Source organism: Gymnogyps californianus, chromosome 1, assembly GCF_018139145.2.
Source record: "Gymnogyps californianus isolate 813 chromosome 1, ASM1813914v2, whole genome shotgun sequence".
Classification (NCBI taxonomy): domain Eukaryota; kingdom Metazoa; phylum Chordata; class Aves; order Accipitriformes; family Cathartidae; genus Gymnogyps; species Gymnogyps californianus.
Window position 1 is genome coordinate 67303233 of NC_059471.1, and position 24971 is coordinate 67328203.

At 40.9% G+C, this 24971-nt stretch overlaps 1 protein-coding gene across 2 annotated transcripts in view; it reads right to left on the minus strand.

Moving 5' to 3' along the window:
• RASA3 (RAS p21 protein activator 3) overlaps positions 1-24971 on the minus strand; it is a 134989-nt gene that overhangs the window by 38065 nt on the left and 71953 nt on the right. For both annotated transcript variants that reach the window (XM_050908376.1, XM_050908385.1), the window contains exon 5: positions 20838-20914. In XM_050908376.1, the coding sequence (XP_050764333.1) occupies positions 20838-20914 (77 nt within the window). The remainder of the gene's footprint in view (positions 1-20837; positions 20915-24971) is intronic.

Genomic DNA, 24971 nt, shown 5'->3' on the forward strand with positions numbered 1-24971 from the left:
AGGGTAATTTTCATGTTCTCTGGGGAAAAAAAACAAAAACAAAACAACAACAACAAAAGAGAAAACCCAAAATACACAGATGCTCTCATACAGTCACGAAGACTTAAGAGTAAGACATTTCTTTGTGTGCAGTTGGAATAATAAAAGCAAAAACAACCTTGAAAGAAACAAAATGTGGGAAAACAGGAAACAGACACTGACATAAACTGTATCCAAAGTCTTTCAGGTAATTTAAAAGCGGTTATTGTTTAAGGATGTTGAAGAAAGCAGGCAAAAGATTGAAGACTTAGGATTTTGAGGAAGGAAGGCTATGTCTGGAGAGAGGCTCATTCTGGTTCTTACATCTTACTACGCATTGTGGGGAGAGACAATAAAATTCAACAAGGCACAGCTCTGGTCGACTCACATTAGTATACCCTCATTAGCTGCAGGAAACTGTAATCCTAGAGCTGCTTTCATTACAGCCATTTTCTTCAGTCATGGGAAAGTTGCTAGGTAAATTAACACTCCTCCTCTCCCAACCTGGTACCAAAATACTGGCTTTAACTGGCAAGCAGGAAAAGAGCTAGAACAAAATGACAGCTACTCAGAGATACAATAAAATGGAGCCTCAATTCTGCCACATGGGTATCACATTATTAAGACTGACAGTTCATATCTGGATTAGATGAAAAAACAAATGAAAAGAAATGTATAACAAAGGCATAATCTCGGGGGGGTGGGGGGGTGCAGTGGAAGGGCACGCTGGGAAGCAGTGAATAAAGCCAGTAAAAATGAAATGCCTTTGCTCTGATCATCTGCAGAATTAATTTAACCTACATGTACTAGGATAATAAAAAAAGCCTAGGCAATCAAGAGTATTCAAGAATTACAAGTCAACTCATCAGGCCTCAGAAGAAAAATGTCTGGTGGCTGCTAGAATCTCTTCTGTCCAACTAGTAGTTTCTGATCATTAGCTGTCTCAAGACCAGCTGGGGCAGGGCAAGCCATCCCTTGCAGCTAGCCTGACTGGGTTGGGCCAAGGTTAGTGCTGGGTCATATGGGAAAACTCTCAACGCAGCTGCCTCACTATATTTTGCTTGTGGTTTATAAAATTAACAGGTTTCAAGGAACAAGACATTTCAGTTTTCAATGTGGTTCATGACCAAACCTTCACAAGAGTAAATAAGCTATGGAAAATTCCCAGAGGGTAAAAGAAAACCTCAAACCCAAACACACCATGAGCATGACCTCTTGCCGTTAAATTACATGATTACAGAAGTTGAGAGGGAGGCAGGGGGAAAAGGGGGGGGGGGGGGGGAGAGAGAATTTTTCAACAAAGACTAAGCAGCTCACCTCTGACAGTACAGGCATTCCCTCTGCCTCTGGGCTGCCAACCAAGAGCTGTAGGCTGTAGTCTCTAAGACAGCCCCTACACAATCATACGCAAACTGAGGCTTAACACAGACAAGCAACATCAGGATGATCCAAGCCTGTGGGCGTTCCACACCCCTTCCTTGGAATCACAAAAATTATTTAAAAATTATAGGCTTTCTGATTAGTTCAGGATGCACATGTGTCATCGGCATCCTTGTGTGCCAGAATGGACAACCAACCCAAAAACGGACACAGACAAAAGAAACCAGAAGGGACATAGCTGTTCTTAAAACATGTATCCGTATTTACTGTTCTTCCAGACTAAATCACTTCCAGTATACCTAGTCAGGCTCAGTTCTTCCCCCAGTTTCAACCTAGGACAGGGAACAGTACACCGTTCCCTTTCTCTTTTCTAAAATCAGACTGTTTTCTCACTGTGATTCCTCAACAGAAAAAACATCTTTTTTCCTACACAATCTTGCTTTCTATGACTGTACATAATCCGTGTATTTTAATTGCTTCCTTTAAATCCATGCTTCAATTGCCTAATTCCTGGGATCAATCTTAACACTTGGCAAGTTTACTGATGTATCTTATTAATCTTCTATTTCCAGCCTCCACTTGTTCCACCTCTCTTTCATTTCCTTATCTTGAGGCTTTGTCCCATCCCATATGTGTATTTTTTGGCCGTACTCAGTTTCTTCTCTGTGTCGTTTCAAAGACAAGAGACTTCCTCCTCCTTGCTTGCTTTAGTGATCTAATTATTACTTGAACACTCAGTACTTTTTGTGGTAAGCCTGACCAGAGAGAGAAGTATCAACTTAAAAGCAAACTTTGTGGCAGATTTGTCAGAACTGTCATCAAAACAATGCATCTTTGGCTTATGCTAAGTACTTGTTTGGTAAGGTACATTCCCCAGCTCTGGGTATGCGACTTACTTTCTTAAGTCTCTCTGGATCTCTCTCTCTCTCTTCCCCTCCCCCTTTTTTCCTACTGACTATAGAGTCATCTTGTAACATATGTACTATCCCGAGTACCTTGACTTCTAGGGGTAACGGAGCACCTCTGAATAGTCTCTCTCTTTGTGAATGGGCTTCTCAGGGCACATAAAATAGTCTATTAATCTTTAACTTCATAATAGAATAGTCCAGTCTTTTCGTCTAGTCTGATAGTAAAGAAGTGGCGTTTCTCCTTTCCTTGCTAAATTCAGTTCATTCTTGAATGTCCTTTTCTTTCAGTGCAGCCTTGCATCACGATCCAAGCTCCTTACTCATTTCCAGTGGTTTAAGAGGAACTTTGAGGTAACACTGCATGATAGACTTCCATGTGTACCTTGGCCAACCTCACATCTGTGCTGGCATATGGTAGCTGCTCTCAGACCAGTGAACTGACTTCGGTCTTCCACTGCAAGCAGGAACTGTTCCCAGGCCTCCTTCTTATTCCCTCTGGCCTGCATGTGACCAGGACCTTGCTAAACCAGTCAGATTCATGTGTTTTAGAGGGGCTTTGCCTGGATGTATCTGCATCCACCACTACTAAGCACAAAGGCGCTACGTCTAGCTCAGAAATTCCCTGAATCAAAAATTTCTGGAGGCCAGGAGAGTGTATCACCGTATGACTGCTCTCATAATTCTTCATCTCCTACTGGATACACTCAGAGATAGTGTCTTGGGTTTTGGTCTGACCAAATGTTACATCTGAACTGCTGTTAGTGCACCTTCAGACAAACCTTCCACTTCCTCTTCACTTCCACAAAGCAATCTACCAGATCTTCGTTCAGGATTTAACATAAACACACAACTCTCTTTTGCCAAGAGGCTGACCAAGTGGCCTGTTTCTTCTGGAATAAGGCAAAAATTTTCACAATTTACTCAATCCTGGTTTTAAACTACACTCTGCCTCCATCATCAAAAATACTAAGATAATTATGTCCCAATCTCCTCAAAATTTCTTTACCAAACTGTTGGAGATATGCGAGAAACAAAACAAAAAGATACTACTTAGTTAACGAGGCATGACCTTGAGAAGAGAAACAAGATGACCCCATAAGTCAGCCAGGTAAAGAAATACCAAGATAAGCACAAGGGCAACCAAAGAGCTACTTGAACTTTGAGTGAACTATCCTAATTAACATAATAGAAAAAGCACCCTTGGGGAGGGAGAGCCCTCTACCAACAGAAACCCCTTCCTCACAGAACATGCGCAGTAAAAAAGGAGGACGCTGCAACTTTAAGCGGAGATGAGGCTTGCAAGAACCAATAGGAACGAGGGTAACTAAGCAAAACTGTAAAAGTACCGATAACTGTTGCTTGAAATGTATAAAATGCTTTACCATGTGCTAACTGGGTGTGCTAGCTTTGTGGAGCTACCACCTAGCACCCATCTCTGCCCAGACATGAAATAAACAAATATCTCGACTCTGTGTGTTAATAGGCTTTTTTGCACACCGGGTAAAAGAATCCTGATTTTTGGGACAACAAATCCATACTCTGACTCTGCCTTGCCCCTGTCTCCAAGGAATAAGGAGGCTAGCAATACTGCATCCATGTATTGAGTCAAGCCCTTGTCCTCTGGATGAACATTTGAAGCCAAAGGATCATGCCCACTCGCAGTAAGTGAACTCTAGCAAAAGAAGATTTCAAAAGTACCTTCTCTTTGACTTTTGGAAGTGATCTACTTGTACCAAAACAAAATTTCCTACTATTCTTCTCACCTGCATGCTTTTTGTAGTGGGAACAGACCAGTTTCCTCTGAAAGCAGTTCTAATATACTAGGAACTGCCCACAGTGATGTGCCCTGGTTCACCTTCATCTTACATCCCACTCAAACACAAAATGTTACAGCACTGTGTAGTGTCTGGCGACCACTGACCATGCCTGGTAGAATGAACCAAGGAAAGGAAAGGATGGAACAATGTCCAAGTAGATATAACCATGCTGAACAAGATACATCAGTGCTTGCTTTATCATCATGATTTTTCAAGCCATTTCCCCACTACATTTTTTCATCTCTCCAGGAAACCTGAAACCAGAGTCTTTATCCAATCCTCAGCCACACTGCTGCTCTCCAGTCTATCCTTCCATCTCTGTTACTGCCCCTCCAGGAAAAGCACTCTCCTTTAGGAACTCCAGCAGTACCCTGTCCTCCTTGGATGATACCCTCCTCCTTTGGGGTTTTTTTTTTGGTGAACAAACATGTTCTGGCTTACAAACAAGAAAACCCTTGCCATCCCCTTAACCTCTGAGAGGATTAATGCTTAACTGGAGCTACTTCCCCCTCCCCTTCATGTGACAATTCACTTTGCCACAAAGATCTGTGGCACTAAATTAAATCCTGCCCCATTCAAACAAATGGCACAACTCTACCTGGGACCAGCATTTCACTCAATGTGTATTCCCTTAAAATAAAGGCTGTACAGCATTTGATGCATTGGCTCTGAAACATTTACATACAAGGTACATTATACACTCAAAACCACCCCCATTTCAGCTTCTGAAATCTGGATAGAGCTTATGCAGATCAGAGGAATAGGCTGTGCCGGCAACTATTTTGATTTTTCTCTTTAAAATACCCTCCAAAGCCTCCACACCAAAAGCACAACAGAAACCTTGAAACTCTGAGATTACAGCTGCAACCCCATATAAGTACTGCCTTTTCTTCCCCATGCCCAGTTGAGTTCAGAATAGTTGCAGTCCAGCAGAACATTTAAACATGTTCTTAAACTCATGTGATCCTGAACACAGGTTCCTCCCTGAGCTGACCTACAACAGTTTTGGCAGCCTCATGCCACATCCAGATTAGCTTTTGGTCTTAACTGGAAAGCTCTGTATGTGCAACATTTCTGTCACGCACGCACAATTCTTGTTAACACAAGGCTGTTAATGGTGATTTCCTTCAGACAGAGCAGAGGAAGAGGAATTGACTGTTAATGTTGGGGTTCAAGCAACAATTTCTTTCCCAGGTATTTACTGAAGATACTTTATAGCAAACCAGGAAGAAATATTCATACAAAGCCAACTAGTAATATACAGAAAACAAATGAAAGCTAATGAGCACAACCCCTGCTTCCCCAATCTAAACCAAATAATATTAGAGATATTACAGTAAAACTACAGACAATGCAAAAAACTGTTTCATTAAATGTAAGGAAGAAATACTGTCAATACATACGCATCCCTAAAACCACTGTCACTTCAAATAAACTGCAAAATTTTCTCATGTCAGTCAACGTCTAAACATTTCTTAACAGTTTAAAAATCACATGGACTTTTTTCTGCTATTAATATGGGAGCTGTCCTCCATGCTACAGTTCAAAACATCCAATTTGCTTCCCAATATCAGCTCTAGAAAGACTTTTAAAACCACACATTTACATAGTACCATCTGTACTCTGTACTAAATAAAGAGAACAGACTAAAAAGTGGGTGTCAGCCATCCTGTTCTCACAGGACAAGGAGTTAATCCATTAGCAGTTAAGCCAGTTTATGAGTCAATTACAGAAGAGTTGCAAGCTTTCTAAAAGCCACTTCAGAAAAGTTTTTAGTTAGGTTAATATAAAAAATGGTTAAATTATCTTCTGTGACAGTGCCCTGAGGCCTTGAACAAAGACACAAGCTTGCTGAAATTTTGAACTGCACTGATTTAGTGACTATTACTGGCACTGACATCATTATTTCCTCCTGCCTCGGTCTTGGACTTGCAACCCCAGTTATTAACAGGGAGCGACAGCTAAACAACAGGAGAGTAAAGAGAAAGGGTAAGGAGAAGGAGTTATTTCTAGCACAGATTGATTTTCAGAGACAGAAGACCCAAATACAAGTTGCAGCAAAGCAAGAAGTATGTAAAAATTATAAGGGAATAGCAACACAAAAGAGGTACAATCAGGAAAGCATAAATTTGCTTAGTGAGAGTACTATATTGGTTCTTGCAGGGAAAGTGAAGAAATTTGAATTTCATGTAGTATGGCAGGAAGCCAAGGAATGGGTCAACATATCAAGGCAGTTGCAGAAGCATTTGTGTTAAAGCAGCATGGTGAGGAATGCAAGAGGAGTGAAGCACAAAACAATTACAATATGCAGCAAACGATTAGAGCCTAGACAACATCTTTAGCTGAGCTGACTGTGGCCTACGGCAATATTAAATGGAAGCAATGAGATACTGTCTGTACAGGCAGATAAGGAAGGAAAGAAAGAAGACCAAAGACCAAAAGGCAGCATGGTAGTCAGACACAGAAAAGCTGCTATGGCTACATAACGAAGCCAGCCAGTGACACAAAAATCTCCCATGTTGTTTTTCTTTGCTTGGAAACATAGGTCGGTCTCAAGAAGATGCGCAGTGTGCTATATGGGATATGCAGAGCTTATGGAAAGCAAACTGCAACAATCTCTGACTTGAGGCCTGTCCAAGTTGAAGCTGCTCCCAGGAAGGAGCTGCCCGCACACAGCACAATCCCTCCTTTCAGGCAGGGCCTGCATGTCACTGTATACGTGCATGAGCCCATAAGCAAACAAAATAAGCTGCATGAGCATGTCCTGACTTTTCCCCTCTGCCAGCCAGCAGGGGCCACAAGCATCTACAACTATTAGATGGACTGATAACCATATGACAAGAAGGAAGACAAAATGAAGCAGCTGGTTTTGAAATGACTGAAAATCATCCCAAAGACAGAGTGTGATACTTGGCAGGGCAAAAGTTACCAAGAAATCACCCAAAGAAAAAGCTTTTGAGCCTACTGGCAGGGATCTGATCATGAAGTAAGTAAAAAGGTAAGAGAGGAAGAGACTAAAACCAGAAGCTTTGAAGAACTTATGACAGAGAGACGGAAATAAGGCACCCCAGGGGGGTGTGGTGGGTATTCAACTATAAGAAACAGAATAGCAAAACAGAAGCAGCATGTCCCTAGCTTACCTAGGGGTTTCCTACCTAGCTGGTGAGTAAGGGTTTCCTCCAAAGTACTGAGTATAGCCAAGCCAAACAACTATCCCAGGTTGGCCACAGATGTTAATATTTTAAATAAAAATTCAGACATGCTGGTAAGTGACCTGAACAGACAGACATCTGTAACAACCAGGAGAGCACGAAGTACAGCAGATTGGAGGAAAGCATCTAAATCTCATACCACAACACACTTGAACCACAGGGCACAATAACTCAGAACTCGTAGGCCAAGGGAATGCATCAGCTGAGAGTCCAGATCAAATCTCAACAACTTTTGGGTGACAGGGGGTGCACAGAAGGTGGCAAGGCAACGGAATGAGATGGTTTAATGAGAGCCGTGGCACCAACAGAATGAAAATTCAGCTAGCTTCTTCTCATCCCTACCCAGTCCAAGTATAATGATTTCTCTACTAAATAAATCCTTGAAGACTTTTTCACATAGATTCTCACATCATATATTTAATTAGATGTATTATAGTAGCAAATACACCTTTCTAAATGACACCCCCCCCAAGGGGGAAAAAAAAAAAGCTCACAGTTTAAAAAGAAAAGAAGTAATTATTTGTGGACCTAGAAAACAATCAAAGGTGCCTTCAAACACTATACGGAGGCTACGACCTTCTGTATTGGGTATGCCTTGGCACACCTGAGGTAGGCGGAACTTTTAATGCTTTAAAAACACAATTTGAAACAACTCAGAACATCTTTTGATTACATTTATGTGACTAATCAGATGATCTGGGATCTTGATTAACAATACTTATTATTAAAGGGCAGTGATCTTTCCTACACATGCAATACTTTCATTAAGGAATTCAAATTAAGCTGATTCATCACCACTACTGAAACCTGATAGCAGTTAAGTTGCCAACTGAGTCCCAAAGTAATGCTGATGCATTGAATTCATTTTGATAAGAGAACTGGGCTAAGGTTATACAAATTGTGTCACAGTTAACATGAAAATGCTCTCAAACTAAAATTCAAGAAATAATATTAATAACTTGATGCTGTCTAGATTTACATAATTAAAAAGATGTTAACATATCTCATTGTGATTACAGACAATGCAGTAATCAAGGAAGGGAGGTAAAAAAAATTTTAAAAAATCACATACTATCAGCTATTTAACAGTAAAATCAAGGCATTATATCCTCAAAAACTATGTTTTACTAAAACAAAGTACAGAAATGTTCAATCCCAATCAGCATTCAGATACCCCAAGTTTGTGAAAGGCAGGAAGCAGAACTGTGGAGTCTTCTTTAGTTATTCAAACAGCAACATAGAGATCAGGCTTGTTAAGTTTCATTTACCTAAATTTTTTACACTAAGGCAGATAGACCTATTCATTCCAAGAAGCACAAACATCATAGGCATCAAAAAGCACATTTTGTAATACACTTTCCCATGAAATTAACTGAAAAATCCTCCTCAGTGTCTCTGACTTGGCAAGAGGAGAGATCAAGTAGGATTCATAAACCATTCATTTAAAAAACAGCTGTCACAGGATGGTGACTTGCCTACTTTGAATTGTTCCTCTGGTCCTGCAAGGCCACTTACTTTATTGTGACACTTGATTATGCTAAAATCACTGAAGTGGGTACTGAAACATTTCACATGTAAGGCAATACACATGCAGCTTTTCAGAGCTAGTGTAACACTTTCATTGATCAATTGCTGTCCTTTCTTCTTATCAGTACTGGGTATACTGTTATGACTGTTGGTGCCCTTAGCTCCTGCTATAGCCTCTCCCTCACAAGTTTCAGCAGAGAAAGGGACCATCTCTCCTGGAGACATGCTATAGTGTTCTGTGCCTAGAGGATCACACTGTGAATAGAACACAGAAATTGCAGGAAGGATGTTTTGGGGCCATTCTGTGGAAACACCAAAGAAAGTGGGTCCTGCAGACAAAACCTTCCATTAGCAGTGAAACCTTCTTAATAAAGCATCATCCTCTGCAACACCACAACTGTAAAGCACCGGACTCCTAAGACTCTCCACAACTTTTAAGACATTAGGAAAATACCCACCTAGAATGATCCTGCCTGATGCCTTCTCCTCTAAAAACATACAGACATACTGTCTTATAGGCAGTGTTTCAGAAAAAAAAACCCAAAACATTAAATGATTTAGACTTTCTGAGTGATGGCCTAACTACTGAGTCATCACAGAGCAATACCCAGAAGGTGCCTGGAGAGGAAGGCACAGACTTTTAATGGAAGACAAAATACCTCAACCAGTTGGATGGGATAAAGCACCAGGTGAGATTTCCTGCACAACGAGAGCACATCAGAATGGTAAACCTGGTACCCTACCAGGAGCAAAGCATTACACATATTGTGAACAGTTCCGCTGGCACACTGTCCCATTGTACTTTCTACCCTGAAAGGTCAGTCATGTCCAAGGTTCAGCTAAAAGCTATGACATCCCATCCAAAGAAGGCTCTGCCTCACCAAGTGGTGGTTATACTGTTGTTTGTACAGCACTAAGATCCCTGGTGATGAAAAACAATGCAAAGTAAGCGCTCTGTAAAAGAGTTTTTAGTGTCTTGTCACTTTAGATCTTCTCAGGGAAAAACAAGATGCAAATTAGGGCATGGTCAGGTAGGCATTCTGGTATAACCAGCTGTAATTAGTAGCCCACATCAGCTTTATAATTCCAGTTATTGCACAAACAGTTCATACTTGCATTAAGTTTCTCCTCGTATTTTGGAACCAAAAGGGATCACTGGGATCACAGAGTCTGGTCTCTTTCAAGACAGTGATGAAAGACGCTCTCACCCAGTCAAGTTGTGCAACTTGAGTTCATGATGTCTACTGCATCTCCAGAGCACCTTCTTGAAAGAAATTGAGGCTTAACTCAAAGGACTCACAATGATTAAAATATCCTTACAATATTCTACAGGAAACTGTTCACTGATTAATGATCATGACTCCAAAAAAAAAAAAAAGAAAAGTGTTTTACTACTTGTTTGCCACTAGATTAGCCTTTAGCTTCCAACCATTGGGTATCACTGTGGTAAGAATAAGCAACCATACAATCAGGACTCTCCTCTGAACATTGTGCATACTCTGGTTTCATCACTTTGAAGTTTTTCTTGCATAAATCAAACACTCGCTCACTGTGAGACACATTTACCTCACAGGTCTTAAATTCTTCCTGCAACTCTTCTGTGAACCCTTCTGAGTTTAATAGCACTGTTTTTAGCCTGGTCTCCTAAAGATATGAGAAAATGCTTTCTGTCTACATTTGGCCATCAATCTCCCACTGATGATTTTTTTAAATCAGTTGGTGATTTCCACAAAATTTGAAAAAGCGGTAGAGATCTCAAAAGATACTCCAGTTCTACAAATTTTGTTAAATCCAATGGCTGGGTAGAGAAGAGAGCACCACTGGATGTCCCCAGGGAGGAAAGGGCTGCACGTGGCTGTTCAGCGATCCTCTATAGCCTTTGACTCAACAGTACATAAATAGCGCGAGTCAGCCATCACACTGTGCCACCTCTTACCAACACGATGTTTAGGCTAGTAGGGCAGGAAACTGGACAATATGGCAGTGACTGTCAAACAACTAAAAGGGTAACACCACGTGCAGCCAGTACATCTGCAACTGTATAAAGTCTAGCTGAATTCTTGCTTCTGTTTGAAGCTTGTATGAAATTATTACAAAACCATCAGCTTGGAAGCAAGTCAACTGTAAAATGAGTTAAAATTAATTGCAGACACTACTGCCTCCAAAAGCACAGCCTCCTTGCCAATTTCTGTGCTTGTTAGAATGGTATCTTGCATTGTCTTTCAAAATATTTCCCTTTTCTCTTTGTATTTGAGAGAACAAAATGATTAGAGGAGGAACTAGCAAACTACCTTGTACAGTGGGAAGGAAAAGAGTGGGACAGTGAAAATGACTGATCTCAAAGTGCTATTAAATTAAAAACATATATTAAAAGACTTCTAATCTTTCCCACTCACAAGTGCTTTGTATGTTACAAATACATAATTAGCAACACAGACAAAATATTTCACAATCAACTCTTACTGAAAATGTCAGAAAACGGCATCCAAGTCAAAGGTATACACCAAGAAGGGGGGTGGGGCTGTGGGGTGGGGGGGAGTACAGTAGACACCAGGTGATTTTAGCACTGTGGACTCTGGAAAGAACTTGGTCATAGTACATAACCAGTTGTGCTCCCAGTACAATAATGTACTCAAACATGAACATGACTTCTAGCTCATCTGGATGGAGTAGGGAAAGAGATACTTTCTCATTATTACCACATACACTGTCAGACTTCTTGCAATAACTTCCTCTCAACAAATAGTTCTGTGAACAGTAGAGTTAATGAAGGGCGTTTCCTATGCATTGTGTGCCATGTCTTTACTCTCCTTATACTTGCAAAAAACCCCAACTTCAACACCTGGGGCCCTGCAACTTCCCCTTTACCCTCCAGCTTCCCCTATTCTTATGATACCTTGAAGTCCTCAGTTCCCTGTTCTGCTACCTAAATACCACCTTGACAAGTGTTGCTCTTGGAGCAATAGACAAAAAACTTGCAGAGAAAAGCATGATTTGTAAGTTGTGTCCCATCACATTCCTCCTTCAGAAGCTTCACCAGCATTGGTTTTGGATGGTGCCTGCCACAGAAGCTGTAGGAATTCCAACAGTCATTCAGAATGAAACAGCATATAAATTTACCTCTGTATTATGCTAAATACTGTGTACTTCAAAGAGCCTTTTGATATAGGTCATGTCGCAAGACAGCTAACTAATTTTTCCTAGGGCTCTACCTCAAACATAATTGAACTGCTCCAGCTGATCACCATTAAAGGACATCAGTGAAGTAAAAACTGCAGACATTTGGGGTACTGTCAGCATATCCACAGTGCTGACAATTCACAGTTCTCAAAATCCATGCATCTCTTACAAATATGGATACTACAGGAATGCTCTCTAATGCCCCCAAACCACCCTAACACTGTGACCTCAAGCACATTTAGAAGTTAAAAGTCATTTATCAAAAGGATTTATGCTTGAATAATTTGTCTCCACTTATAATTCCAGACTATGTTTACTCTATGTAAAACAGGAAGTACCCTCATGTTACTTAAACAGTGGCACTTACTGTTGAAACAGACTGACTTAGAAGAGTAACATTCCAGTCTTGAATTACAAACTCAGTTTTATACGTATTCCAGAGAGTCATGTGATGACGATTCAATCTCAAAATGGCAAGCGCTTTAAAACATGTTCTGCTGGAGGTGGACTACTGCCAAAGGGTCTAATCGAAGAAGTTGCTCTTGATTAGGATTACAGATAAGATGACACTTGTTTGTGACTTGAGTAAACAAAGAATTTCATGAACAGAGGAGAAGCACTGAAGAAACACTGAATACAAAACCAAAGAAGGGTGAAACAAACCTCATTTAGTGGGAAACCTGGCAGCAGGAGGAGACAGTATTTATAGATACGGGAGGTTTGATAGAGAGCAAGCAATTTAAACTTGATTTAGGCTACAAAACAGTCAAGAGAAGTTTTAGTGGGGATGGAGAAGCAAAGGGGAGAACTACTTAGATGGCAGGCAGTGTAACCTCAATGCTACCAGAGCTGGGAGGAAGGAAAAAAAAATTGATGTACTATGCTAAAGCCTTGGACAGAGATACATATCCATTCCTTCTCTCTTCCCCTGCCTACTCCCCAAAACCCACAGTATTGCAGCACTACATGTTAAAAATACCAGATACTATTTGATTTAATCTTTGAGCAATTTTCCCCCACCAGTTTGTTATGAAACACAGACAAGATTAAAAACATGACCAAGATGCAATCCTGCAGGAAAAGGCGCAGCTTGATGCAGGGTATGCTCTCTAGAGAAAGGAGATTGTGACCCATTTTAATGGATGCATGAGTTTATTGAAAATGAAGCCTTGAAACCACTTTATGCCTTCATTAGCATTCCCTACCAGCAGCAAACAGAAGTCAAAATTTTTCAAAATACTGTTAGGTGACCTGATTGATGCATACACTACACTGGCCTGTTTGTAGTCAGCAATACCTCCCCCCCCAACTGATTCAGCTCATATTTCAGGCAGGAAAATAAGCTTCATTTGACCCTGAAGCAAGTTCAAAGCTGGCTATATGCTGTATGTATCTGCAATGGAGTAGAAGCTTCTCTAAAGCAACACATAAACCTATGTTCTCTAAACCTGGAAGCAGCAAACCCAAGAGGCACGGTGGCTCAGGGACCCATTTTGAATGTAGGCAAAGAGCGCTGAGAGCTGTAACATCACAGGCGGAGCACCCACTGCCAGCTCTAGCCTCAGGCTACTTCCAGACTCAACAGGAGCTGCAGCCTTGCACCAGGCCAACATACCATAAAGAGCCTGAGACTGATCGATGCTGCCTCACGTAGTAACAAAAGTGTCATCAGCACACTGCCTCCATGAGGGAGCATCTCCTGGTTCCTGCTGACTTTTTTGCAGACCACCACCTCTAATTTGGAAAAGGAAAATACAGTATGGCACACCACACTCGAGGAGCAAACCCTGCCCTACATCACTGACAAGTAACCAGAGTCCACCCAACACCACCACCACCAATTAAAGAAAACTGGAATACTACGAGAGATTAAGGAAATTGCATCAAGCTAATGGGTCCCAGTGTTTTCTGCATTAAAATGGAATTCAGAAAAAAAAAAATACATCACAAAATAGCACAAAAAGCATTATCTAAAACTTTGCTGGCTACCCTTCCTGCACTCCCGCTTTCCACTCTTATCAGCATCAGAGATAGAGCCATGACAAAAAGCTGACAAAATTTGGTCTTCAGCATCATAGATACAATATAGCCATGCATTTTCAAGTTCTCTCTTTAATCCAACCCTTTAGACAGTTTATTTACCTATTCCTGGGATCTGATGAAGATAGTTATCTACAGGAAAGTAAACTAGCTCCAACATAAATGAGAAAAGCAGGAAACAAGCTAGTTAGTAAATGAAAATTCTCAGATGACTCAAAGATGATGCCTGTATGTTTTAGTTTTACACAAAAGCATTTAAATATATTCCATGATTGAAGGCCTAGCTGCACTCCTGTAGTTTTTCAAGGTGTCTCCAAATGCAATCACAGGTGACAACAGCAAACCTTCACCAGACAAGATGGGATCATGTTTTCCTCTTATTCTTAGATTAGGATGCAGACTGCTGATCCACAAGCAGGAATGGCCATTATCTCAGCCCTTCTGACTAGACTTGATATATTTGGCTTTGCCCTTCAGGAGCTCTGACCAGCAAAACACAGAGGCTGACCCCCTAAAATTTTCAAAATGGAGTATCATTTACCTTAACCTTAGAAATGTCACATTGCGTAAGAGAATTTTAAACTGTTACATAAAGTCAGACTGATTTAGGGCAATGTGTACCAACCTGCGAGCAATGTGCTGCCCACACCACTTTCCAGCAAAGCTCATGGACAAGGAAATTCAAATCCATAATGTAAGCAATCAGAGAGGAAGGTCAGATGCTGCCCACTGCATGCTCTGTGCTCTATTCACATGGCAGAGAAGGCTGGGGAACCATCAGAGTCCCAGCACTCCCACCCCTAGGCAGAGACCTGCTTTAACCACACTTGACAAATGACACCTTCCTCCCTACCTCCCTCTTCAGAAGGGCTTTTAAAGCTCTTAAATACCCACAGCTCAGTCACTGTTCTCTTAATGACCCCTGAAGTGTTTATCTTGGGGATGTCATATCTACTTATTGTTTCCTTTCCTGCTTGCTCTTGCAAACACCCCATTTAACTTTGTTCCACATGGTCAGAATACATTTTGTAGACCTCTCAAGAGAGTTGCACGGCATTTAAGTTTAATTCATAAATCAATGCAGAGCAGCCACATCTTCCACACCAGAGCTACAAATGCTTCATTTATCTAATAAAATTTCAGCATTGCTAATGTATTTGTAGACTCATGAATTGCTTACTGGAAAACTGTGTTACTACATATGGAAGACAGCAGTGGCTACTAAACCACATACATTATTATTTAGCTATATAGATTTACTGGGGGGGAGAATAAAAGGAGCAGGGGGAGGGGGGAGTTCTCCAAAGCAGATGTTTCCAAGCTTTTTTAAACCTAAGAGACAAGACATAAGACAACACTTGAAGGAGCAGCTGGGGACACTGAATAAATACAGACATTTAAATGTGACTAATTACATACACATGCTGGAATTCTCAAAGGAAGATCAGGGAGCCAGGCTCCCAGCTCACGCTGACTTTCAACAGGAGTTCAGTGGCCTGTTCCTTCAGGCATGCTGGAAGTCAGATGTCATCTTGCTAAATACAGAACACTGCTTCTAAATGTTGCCTCTGGTAGCTTAACCACAGCGAAGCCTACAGATTTCTACAAAGCTATCTGCAGGAGCCTTCCTCTTTATTAAATAAATATGAATGCATGTATCTGCTGATCCTAGCCTATGTTGCTCTGCAAGATAAGAGAAAGTTGGCTGGACCAGCCGAGAGGCCTTAAAGCCTCTGGGGAACCGCCTTTCTGTGCTAAACACAAACATGCTGCACAGAATTTGCTCTAACAATGGTGGGGAAAGGTTTACAAAAGGTATAGTGCTCCTTTCCAAGTACTTCTGTTGAGAAGCAGGAAGATCTGCATATGGAAAATGGTGGCTCAGAGAAAATGTAGGGAGAAGCACGTGCCATTGTTTTTCAGATGTATTCATGGAATATGGGTACACACACTCCGTTCATGACTTAGTTCAAACACTTCAACCTGGTATGGCTGCAGAAAGAGCATCCTTCCCTGGTCCCTGCTGCTCATTTTCCTTCCTCTACATTACAGAAAAAGAATAGTGCAGTTTCTAGGATGCACAGGATTAAGGCCTGATTCAGCTTAAAAAAACATGAGGGAAAAAAAATAAAAATACACCATTGCTCAAGCAGCTGCCAGGAGCCGTGTGTCAGCACAAAGGGGTGGGTATGGACATAAGCAGCAGGAAGCATGGGAAAGTCTTGACCACTTCTTTCTATGGCCTTTGCACCTTAAAATGTTCAAAAAGTTATGGACAGATTTCTGGCAGGTGACAAACCACTTGACAAACAAGAGAGGGCCTTCACTTTACAGCCAATGGAAGGTGAGGCCAGATCTTGGTAGCCACAACAAGCAGTAGCTGACTGTGCAGAGGGCCAGGAATGCTGTGGCTGTAAAGAGCATGGAGGAAGACAACATGAGATCTTTTGTGAGTGAAGGGCAGAGAGGGGAGAAGCCAGAACCTACTGAATAAGACTTACTTTGCCCTAGCACTCAAGATGACTCACTACATGGCACAACAGTAGTTAGTACAAATACAGTTACACAAAGGTACCAGGCCACAAAGTCCATATGTGTTGTCTTTTATCTCACAAGCACTTGGGCAAAAGGTCTGTGCTCAGCAGGCTGTAGGTCTGCTCTCTCTATGACATGAACATACGACACATCAAGAGCCTGCATCCCAGAGCCCTGTCCCTGTAACAGGGACATGAGACACTTATGGAGACCCAACTGACAACTGTGTCCAAGGCAGTCACTAGGACCATCAGGTTTCACAGCAGTTCCACAGAGGGAGCCCACAAGTAGCAAAGTGTTCCCAGAAGGAGCGTGCAAAAGTGAGAGTTGTGGTTCTTACAGAGGATGACAGCAGGAGCCGCCGGGGGACACAAGAAGTCTGAGTGTGGTGCCTGCATCTGTACTGTCAATGTAACTTTTAAATCCACTAATGCTTCTCCTTATAATCTCTTTTGCAGAGATTCAGTCCAGGAGATTGTGCTGTAGCAGCTGGCAGAGATGAAGGCCTCTGAAGGGCTCTGATGAAGCACAACAGCTTAGTGGTTTAGGGCTAAATGAAAGTATTAAATGCTTCCTAAGGAGAAGCTATTAGGTAACAGTTTTTAAACTAATTTTTTTTGCTTCCTCTGCAGAGGCTAAGGAAACTCACATGCCTTTTGCATTTTAAAATAATCTACCACTTAGTGTTCAAGAGCTCAGCACTTAATTTTAATTTGCCCTTCCATTCAGACGAATTTTCCCATCCACCCGTCCAGCTGACTGTTCACAGTGTGCTCCACAGGACTGCAGGCTGGCTCAGCAAGGTCGCAGCTGCTTTCGAGGCTTTCTAGAATGCAGAGGTGGCAGCAATGTGAACAGGCTCAGAGGGCACACTGGTGAAGACCTATGGGTAAGCTCATAAGAAAACTGATCTTTATTTCCTTGATAGGTAAAAAAGTTTCCTAATTAGGCCTAGTCTTCATTCAGCCTGCATATGTGTCTTTGAAAAGAAGAACTATTCTGGGGCTTAAAAAAGCAGGCATCTCTAAGGTATTTTTAAACAGCTGCCCACTGGAAGCAGCTTTTGTTCTCCTTGCAAACCTGAATTATTTAACCAGTTATATCTGAGGCCATTAAAAAAATTTTTTTTTAAACTTAAAAAAAAGGAACTCAAGTAAGCTCACAAGACAAGCATTAGATTCATCAGAACAGTCTGTTTTTAAGGTGAAGCAATTCTAGGTTCTTGCTTATGGTTTTACAGCCTCGTCTTACTTGCTCACTGCAACAAATTCATGAGCTGTCCACAAGAAAATCAGTTATCTTCACAAAATTCAATCAGAAGCTGCACTCCCCTAATACACCCAGTCTCTGCTTTTCACTCATGAACTATCTATAACAAAGGTTCTGCCCCCCCTACCTTTGCTGCTCTTCCCACTGGCAAATTCTGGCTACAGAGACATTTAGTTGAGCATTGCTTAATTACCGCACTCTTTTTTTACATGCCTAAGCACTAGAACCAAACTATCTATGAACAAATCTGAATGAGATTTCAGATCGCGCGGAAAAAAGTTAAGAGCTGCAGTTTGCTGTATGCCTTCCTAAAGCAAACAGTGTGGCATGAATGAAAATGCTGGACTACGTTCTGAAGTGTTTGTTTCCCCCCTCCCCCCAATGTAATTGTTCCCCTTTCTTTTTCTTCATCATTTCCTTTTTCTTTCTCACTCGTAACACACATTGCCATGAAAACCTGCACCAACGGAACTACATACTTTAGAAATACTTTTATTTCCCAATTCCCATATCTAAACTACTAAGCTCTACTCTCACTTACCAATCAAATAACAAATAGCCGTGGAAACTAGCCAGAGCCAAAGAGAACCCAGGTCAGCTACAGAAGAGAACATGACAATAGGAAAAGATGGCTTCAGCAGACAAAAGCTTGCTTGGGCTCCGATTTTCAAGTTTTGTTTCTAAGAGCCAAGGGCTGGATTTAAATCAAGATAAACTCTGAACATTATGATTCACTGGTTAAAACTTCAGGATTTTTCTATGCATTTCAGCTAATACATTGTATTTACTGAACAATACTTTGCAAATCACAGCTACAGAATGATTTGCAAGCCAATCTAAGTATTTTCTCTGCATTGTAGAAAGTGAACGAAATAGTCTTCAAATCAAGGCCATACAGGCAAAAATTTGAATAAAGATTTAAAACCTGTCTGGTCAAATGAATAGAAAGGTAGAAAAACATGCTGTACACTGCCATACTGTTAAAGTTTTCACTGCGTTATTGCTTTTCATGAAGCAAGAAGCTGCATGTGTTACATGTTAAGAAGGACCTTTTCAGACACCTATTTCTAGCATTTCAGGAATTTCACTGAAAAATCCATTGGTACTATAATATTACCAGGTCTCATTTAACTGAAGACAAAACCTTTAAAAGAAAGCTGGCTGTGGTATGGCATACTCTCTCAGAACAAAATAAAGTGAGGCAAACACTTCTGAAGGTCCTTCAGTATACCACCTAACTATTCAAAACAGACCATGGCGAGTGGAAGGATGTTCCAGTTAATCTATGTTTGCAGAGTCCTAGACATCACAGGGTCTTAACCCACAATTAGGGTTCGAAGGATATGGACAGAGGCCTTTGTGGCTGTATCACACCACTAAGGAGTGCACTATACACTTCCAGAAAGACCAAAGCAAAAAAATCTGGTACTTGGGACAACTGTGCTCCTTTTCCCTCTCTAAGCACAGTATCCTCCAGGTCTGCTCTGAGGACGGTCCAAGCTTAGTGATAAGCCCACTGTCTTGTGTGTCCCACACATATATACCCTCTCACACAGCAGAGATACAGTGGGGTAGAAAGACAAGAAACTGTCTTTTCCCACCTTCTACTTCCCCCTCTCCTGCAAAGCCCTAGGACCTTCAACAAAAGATGCCAGCCTAGGACTTGGTAGATGCAGGTTTGAACCCTGGTTTCTCAGAATGCATGTGATCATCATCACTCAGTCATATTCAAATTGCACAATGGAAAATGACACAACGAGAGTCCTCAGGTAGTAGTTAAAGGAAGGCTGGGCCCTCCAGGTAGTGCACAGCTATACTGACATAGCAACTTTTGTTCTGAAAGAGGTACAGCTGTGTTCCAGTGGCATTGCGCCCTGGTTAATAAGTTCACTGGAGCTCAGAGCCCACACAGCAACTTGCACCAGACTATCCCTGTTATTCACTCTGCCTCATCACAGTAGACTGCAGAGAGAAAGATTTCAAACATACCTACTCGCAGAGTTCTGGCAGGGCCTGGATGGCTAGAGGGTATATGCACAGGCATGCAAGATCACATACCCCAGCACATCCTCATATCAACAGTGTGCCTAGAAGGATGGGGGTCAACCACATGGCTCCCCTGCATTTGTTAACAGGTCCTAAATGTACAGACTACTATGACAGCTTATTAACAAAGTCTTAGCAAAGGCAGTAACAAAATGATGTAAATACTAGTCTGAAAATAGGACTGGTCAGAACTTTCCTAGCAAAGCATTTTTTCTATTGACACAATTGCCAAATAGCTAGAAGCGTATGATGCCAACTCTCCGATTTTGACAGTTCTTCTGCCAGACAGAGAATACAAAGCAGATTCCTGACAGAAGCCAACCAGCTCTGCCACTGCTCCTGAAGTAGCCACCTGAAAGGCTTTGGTGTGGTCAGAGAGCAAATGGCCTTCCAGACTTCTCCTCAGAAGAAGGTGAAATCTTGACTCCCATCTGAGTCCTGCGGCTTCTAGGTTTCAATTTATTTGAGTGAGATTGGATGGCTGATTATGACACTGCTTTAATAACTGATGGCAGACTTTTGTTTGTTAAGTCAACTCTAACACTCTGTCACCACACAAGTTGTGCTACAAATTTGCTTAGCTGGTAAGGTCCTTAATGCAAATCAGAAGGACATTAATATTATCCTTTGATGTCTTTTTAGTATTTATGCCATGACTAAATTGGATAAGTGTTTTATTAACATTTAAGACTGTTGGAAACAAAATTATGTAGATTATGTGGTGAGAAGGAGAAGAGAAAATTAAAAAATCTCACCTCCTATAAATTCATAAGGATATCACTGATCAAGAACATTCAATGTCCAATCAATATTTTGATTCTTCCAACTATTTTTAAATGGAGCATTGCACACCATCTGTAATTAGTGTGTTTCTCATAACTCTGCAGTTACATTTCAAATCCTACCGTGTTGCAAGCTTATGGCAGACGACACCAGTGTCTGTTATGACTTCACTCAGTCTCAGCTCCAGGTGGACCTTCCCCTGAAACACATCAAAAACACCACATGAAAAATTAGTTTTATGCATAGCCAGCCACACCCTTCCAACTTAAAACAAAGCAAGTCAGTTAATGCAAGTAATTCCAGGAGTTTAATGATTAAATAATAGCTGTATAGCTAAGGTATTTCACCTGCCAGAGAATCCAGATTAGTAGCCACTTCACTAAATTTCAGTGCATAATTCCCACCATTATCTTATCTGTGTATGTTTTACTAATTGAGGGATATGGAGTGTCTGTGGTCTGACACAAAAATATTGTGTTAGAGCTTTATCGATATTTAGCATTTTAAACATCAGGCAAAGATCTGCAACACAATCATTGAAAAGATATCACAGCATTGTGTTATAAATGAATACCCACATGTTTTAAACATTAGAAAAATAAAAATTATGAAATAATATAAACTGTGACACAAGTATCAGTAAAACTACACCAAGCAACTAAAAAAGAAAAAAGTTCAACCAGGTTGCCAGCATTCATAGCATCTACTATTACACAGTCTTCAACTCCTTACCATCATATTAACTTTATTATGACTTGGGCCAAGATATTATGCTCAAATACGCTAAGAAAACAAAGATAATCATGAATACAAACTGCATTCCTCTTATTAACTCTATTACATTTCAAAACACGAGTATCCACTCCCACTGGCAAAAACTCAGCACCACTCTTAGAGTGGATATATAGTAAATACAAAATACATTGTTATTGGCCTATTCTGACGTGCCAGCACTGCCCTATCATCTTCTGCAAATCATCATGGCCAAAATTGAGTCACTCACCTTCATAACCACCTCCCCTCCACCCTTTTTACCAAAGGGCCCTAAAATCCACCCTGCTAGTTAGTCAGAGCTTTAATGTGGGTGTCATCTTTGACTCAGATCTACCTCAACTCATACACAAGTCTGTTGCCATCTCTTTCATAAGATCTTCCAGATTTAACATTTCCTCTTTTTGCACATCACCAGAACTCTTGCCAGAGACTTCACTGTCTCTTCAGACTGGTTACAGCAACCTCCTGCTCTATGAGGATATCTATCCCATGTAACAGAGGAGAGCGAAGATCAAACCCTGGTCTCAAGTTGCACCTATGCTGTGAAGATCTACTTCCTCTACAGCAGATTTGTCTGGACGAAAGCTGGTGAGAGCAGTCCAAAACAGAGCAGGGAGCGCAGTAATAATTAAGTAGCACGGATACACAAAAGTTCAGTTCAAGCTCATTCCCTGGTCCTCTTACATTTAGCAGTATAAAGAAACACTGAAGTCAGTGCCCGAATACTTGTCCTGAAGAAGCCTATGAGAGATTCTGTTTCTTATTGCGACAGTCATTCTCTCCCCTTCCTTGTATACCCCTTTCTCGGTACCATTCTTTCTGCACTATCTTGAATGCATGCTTCACGCTTTCCTGCATTTCAGGCTTTCACTCCTCAAACCTTTATCACCTACTTACACCTGCAGTATTCTGACTCAGTAGCGGTTTTTCCTGTCCAAGGGCTGGAACATAGGCCTTTCAAGTACATGTGGCAGATGATACTGGTGTTTGTCCAGAAAACAAGAAAAAAGACCTCTCCAAGCTGTATAAAAGCCCGTGTTGCAGAGGCAACACAGCAGCTCGCTGGCATTTTGCACAGGGAAGGACCCAAACGTGTGTGGGAGTTTAAAAAGATGGCTCCTGCCAGGTGTCTTTTGCATCATTTTAAACAAAATAATAAAAACAAACAATGCAGAACCCAAACATGTTGCATTTGGCTGTCAGACTCCTGATTCTTCATTATCCCTTTCAGCAAGACATGAATCCTCCCTCAGTCAGTGTACGTAAATGTCAACATCTGTCATTTTCTTCTAAACTGAAGCCTGTCCTCATGAATAAGAGAAGGATTTCTCTGCACAAATGCATACAGCCAGTTTTAGACCCATCTCTTTAAGACTCAGTACCACTACAGTGCCCATCGCGCCTATGTGTAACAAGGGCTAAGTACAAAACCAGCTGAGAACTTCAGTTAAGCACAACAGTTTTCTGGCTTCTTCTCCCTTACTTTTCACTGTTCTCTCTTCCACTGGTCACATTTTATCACAGGAGCTAAACCACAAGTCTCTGAAAAACAAGTTTATGTTATGAACCTGTAAAAACACTGCTGCCATCTTCGCTGATATCCTGCATATTACCTTTACTAGAGAAATCAACACTAATAAAAGTTTTGAAGAAATTAAGAGACAGGAACAGAGATTTAGGAATTCTAGAGAAAATATCCCTTTGTAGAAAAGTACCAAGAAGGTAAAATAATGTTTTTATTGAAATATTTCTGCTGATCTTAAACAAAGGCAAGACTGACCTCTCTCAGGAAAGAAAGAATGCTCCAGTACACTTAGGTGAGCCTGAATGCAAACTTACTTACAGTGCCAATTTGCTCGATCTCACATAGACTATGATGGAAGCTCCCTATTTTAGAAATTAAGCTGCAAAAATCTTTTTAAGTCAGCAGTACTTCACACGTTTTCCCAGCTACATTAAGTACAAAAATATAGTGCTGCCTCCTTTGGGCTGAGAGCCATTTTTTCTTGTAGCTCTCATTTTTCTCTTCTGAAGACCTTGAAAACGGTCAGCTGCTCAAAAAGTGACTCAAAGCTCCAGACAGCAAAACAGAGGTCATGGGATCACTGGGACTGGCAGCCCTACGACTATTCCCAGAACACCTCCTTGCTTCCAGTTAAAAACTCAAATACATAAATACATTAAAATAAGGCTACAGTAACACACTTGCAGGCTTAATTCACAGAAAATATAACTCCTACATAAACAGAATGCTCTTCCCCAAATCAATTATACTGCTAGGCAAAACATAAGGATTCATCTGAATTAAGTTACTCCTGAGCAATGCCATTAGTTGGTTTACAAAATACCGGAAAACCTATTTTCCAAAGGGAAGACAGGAAACTATGCAATCAATCAGTATCATAAAATCAACAGTTAATCTAACCAACAGAAGGTCAATTGATCACCTATACTGGATTAAATGTACCACAGAAACAGGGAGTTGCCAATATATTTACTGAGAATTTATAACAAGGAAATTCTTATTTTTATTATCAAAAGAACTACCGTGATAATAACAAGAGCCTCCAATTGTACTAGGTGCACACAGTTATTGACAGCATTTACAAGCAGGAAAGATCAGATAATGCAGCAGGATAAGAAGTATGTTGTCCCTGTTTTACAGCTGACACAGTGGCTTGGTCCCGCTTAGACAGAATCCCTGTTGCAGAGCCAGGAACCGAGTCTAGCATCAGTCCCAGGCCTGTGTCCTAGCCATAAAGCTTTCTTCCTTCAGCACAGAGAAAAAACTCAGAGAAGCTGGAGCTTGGACAATTTTGAAGTAGAATGCATTAATTACTAAAAACATTTCCACAAAAAAAATATTTCAGGATGTTCCTAGAAGCAGCTATGCTCATTAGCATACCCTTCACATTTGGAAGGGTAGGACTTTTTCAAGGAACAAGCTGAAGGAGTGCCAACTCAACTGCTGAATGCTTCCTTTTTCATAAACTCCAGCTGATATGGATGGGTGTGTTCATAAGTCGTACGTCCTTCCTAATCACATCTAACATCGCATAATGGGGCCAGCCGACTTCCATTTTTCAGTTCTTGATTAAAGAAGCTATCAGTAGACTGAATTTCTTGTAGGGAAGTAGACAGTATTCAAAAGGAAATCAGTAACAAACAAAACTTTTAAAGGACCTTACTGAGGAAAAAAAATTATACTATGCTTGTTAAATATCCTCTTTACCAAAAAATAACAGAATCAAGTTCCCGTCTTGTTAACATTCTCATAACACTAACAGGTATCAGGGAGAACCACATGCACAGTTATCTGAAAAACAAACTGAAACTGATCATAAGCTTGCAAAGAAAAGAAAAAGCAGACTCAAAGTCCTGTTTTTATAGATATAGGAAAAGCCTGTCTCCAACCACCTCATTTCTCCTTAGAATGCAGCTGTGAGTTACTGTGGATTGAAACACCAGAAAACAGTTGTAAA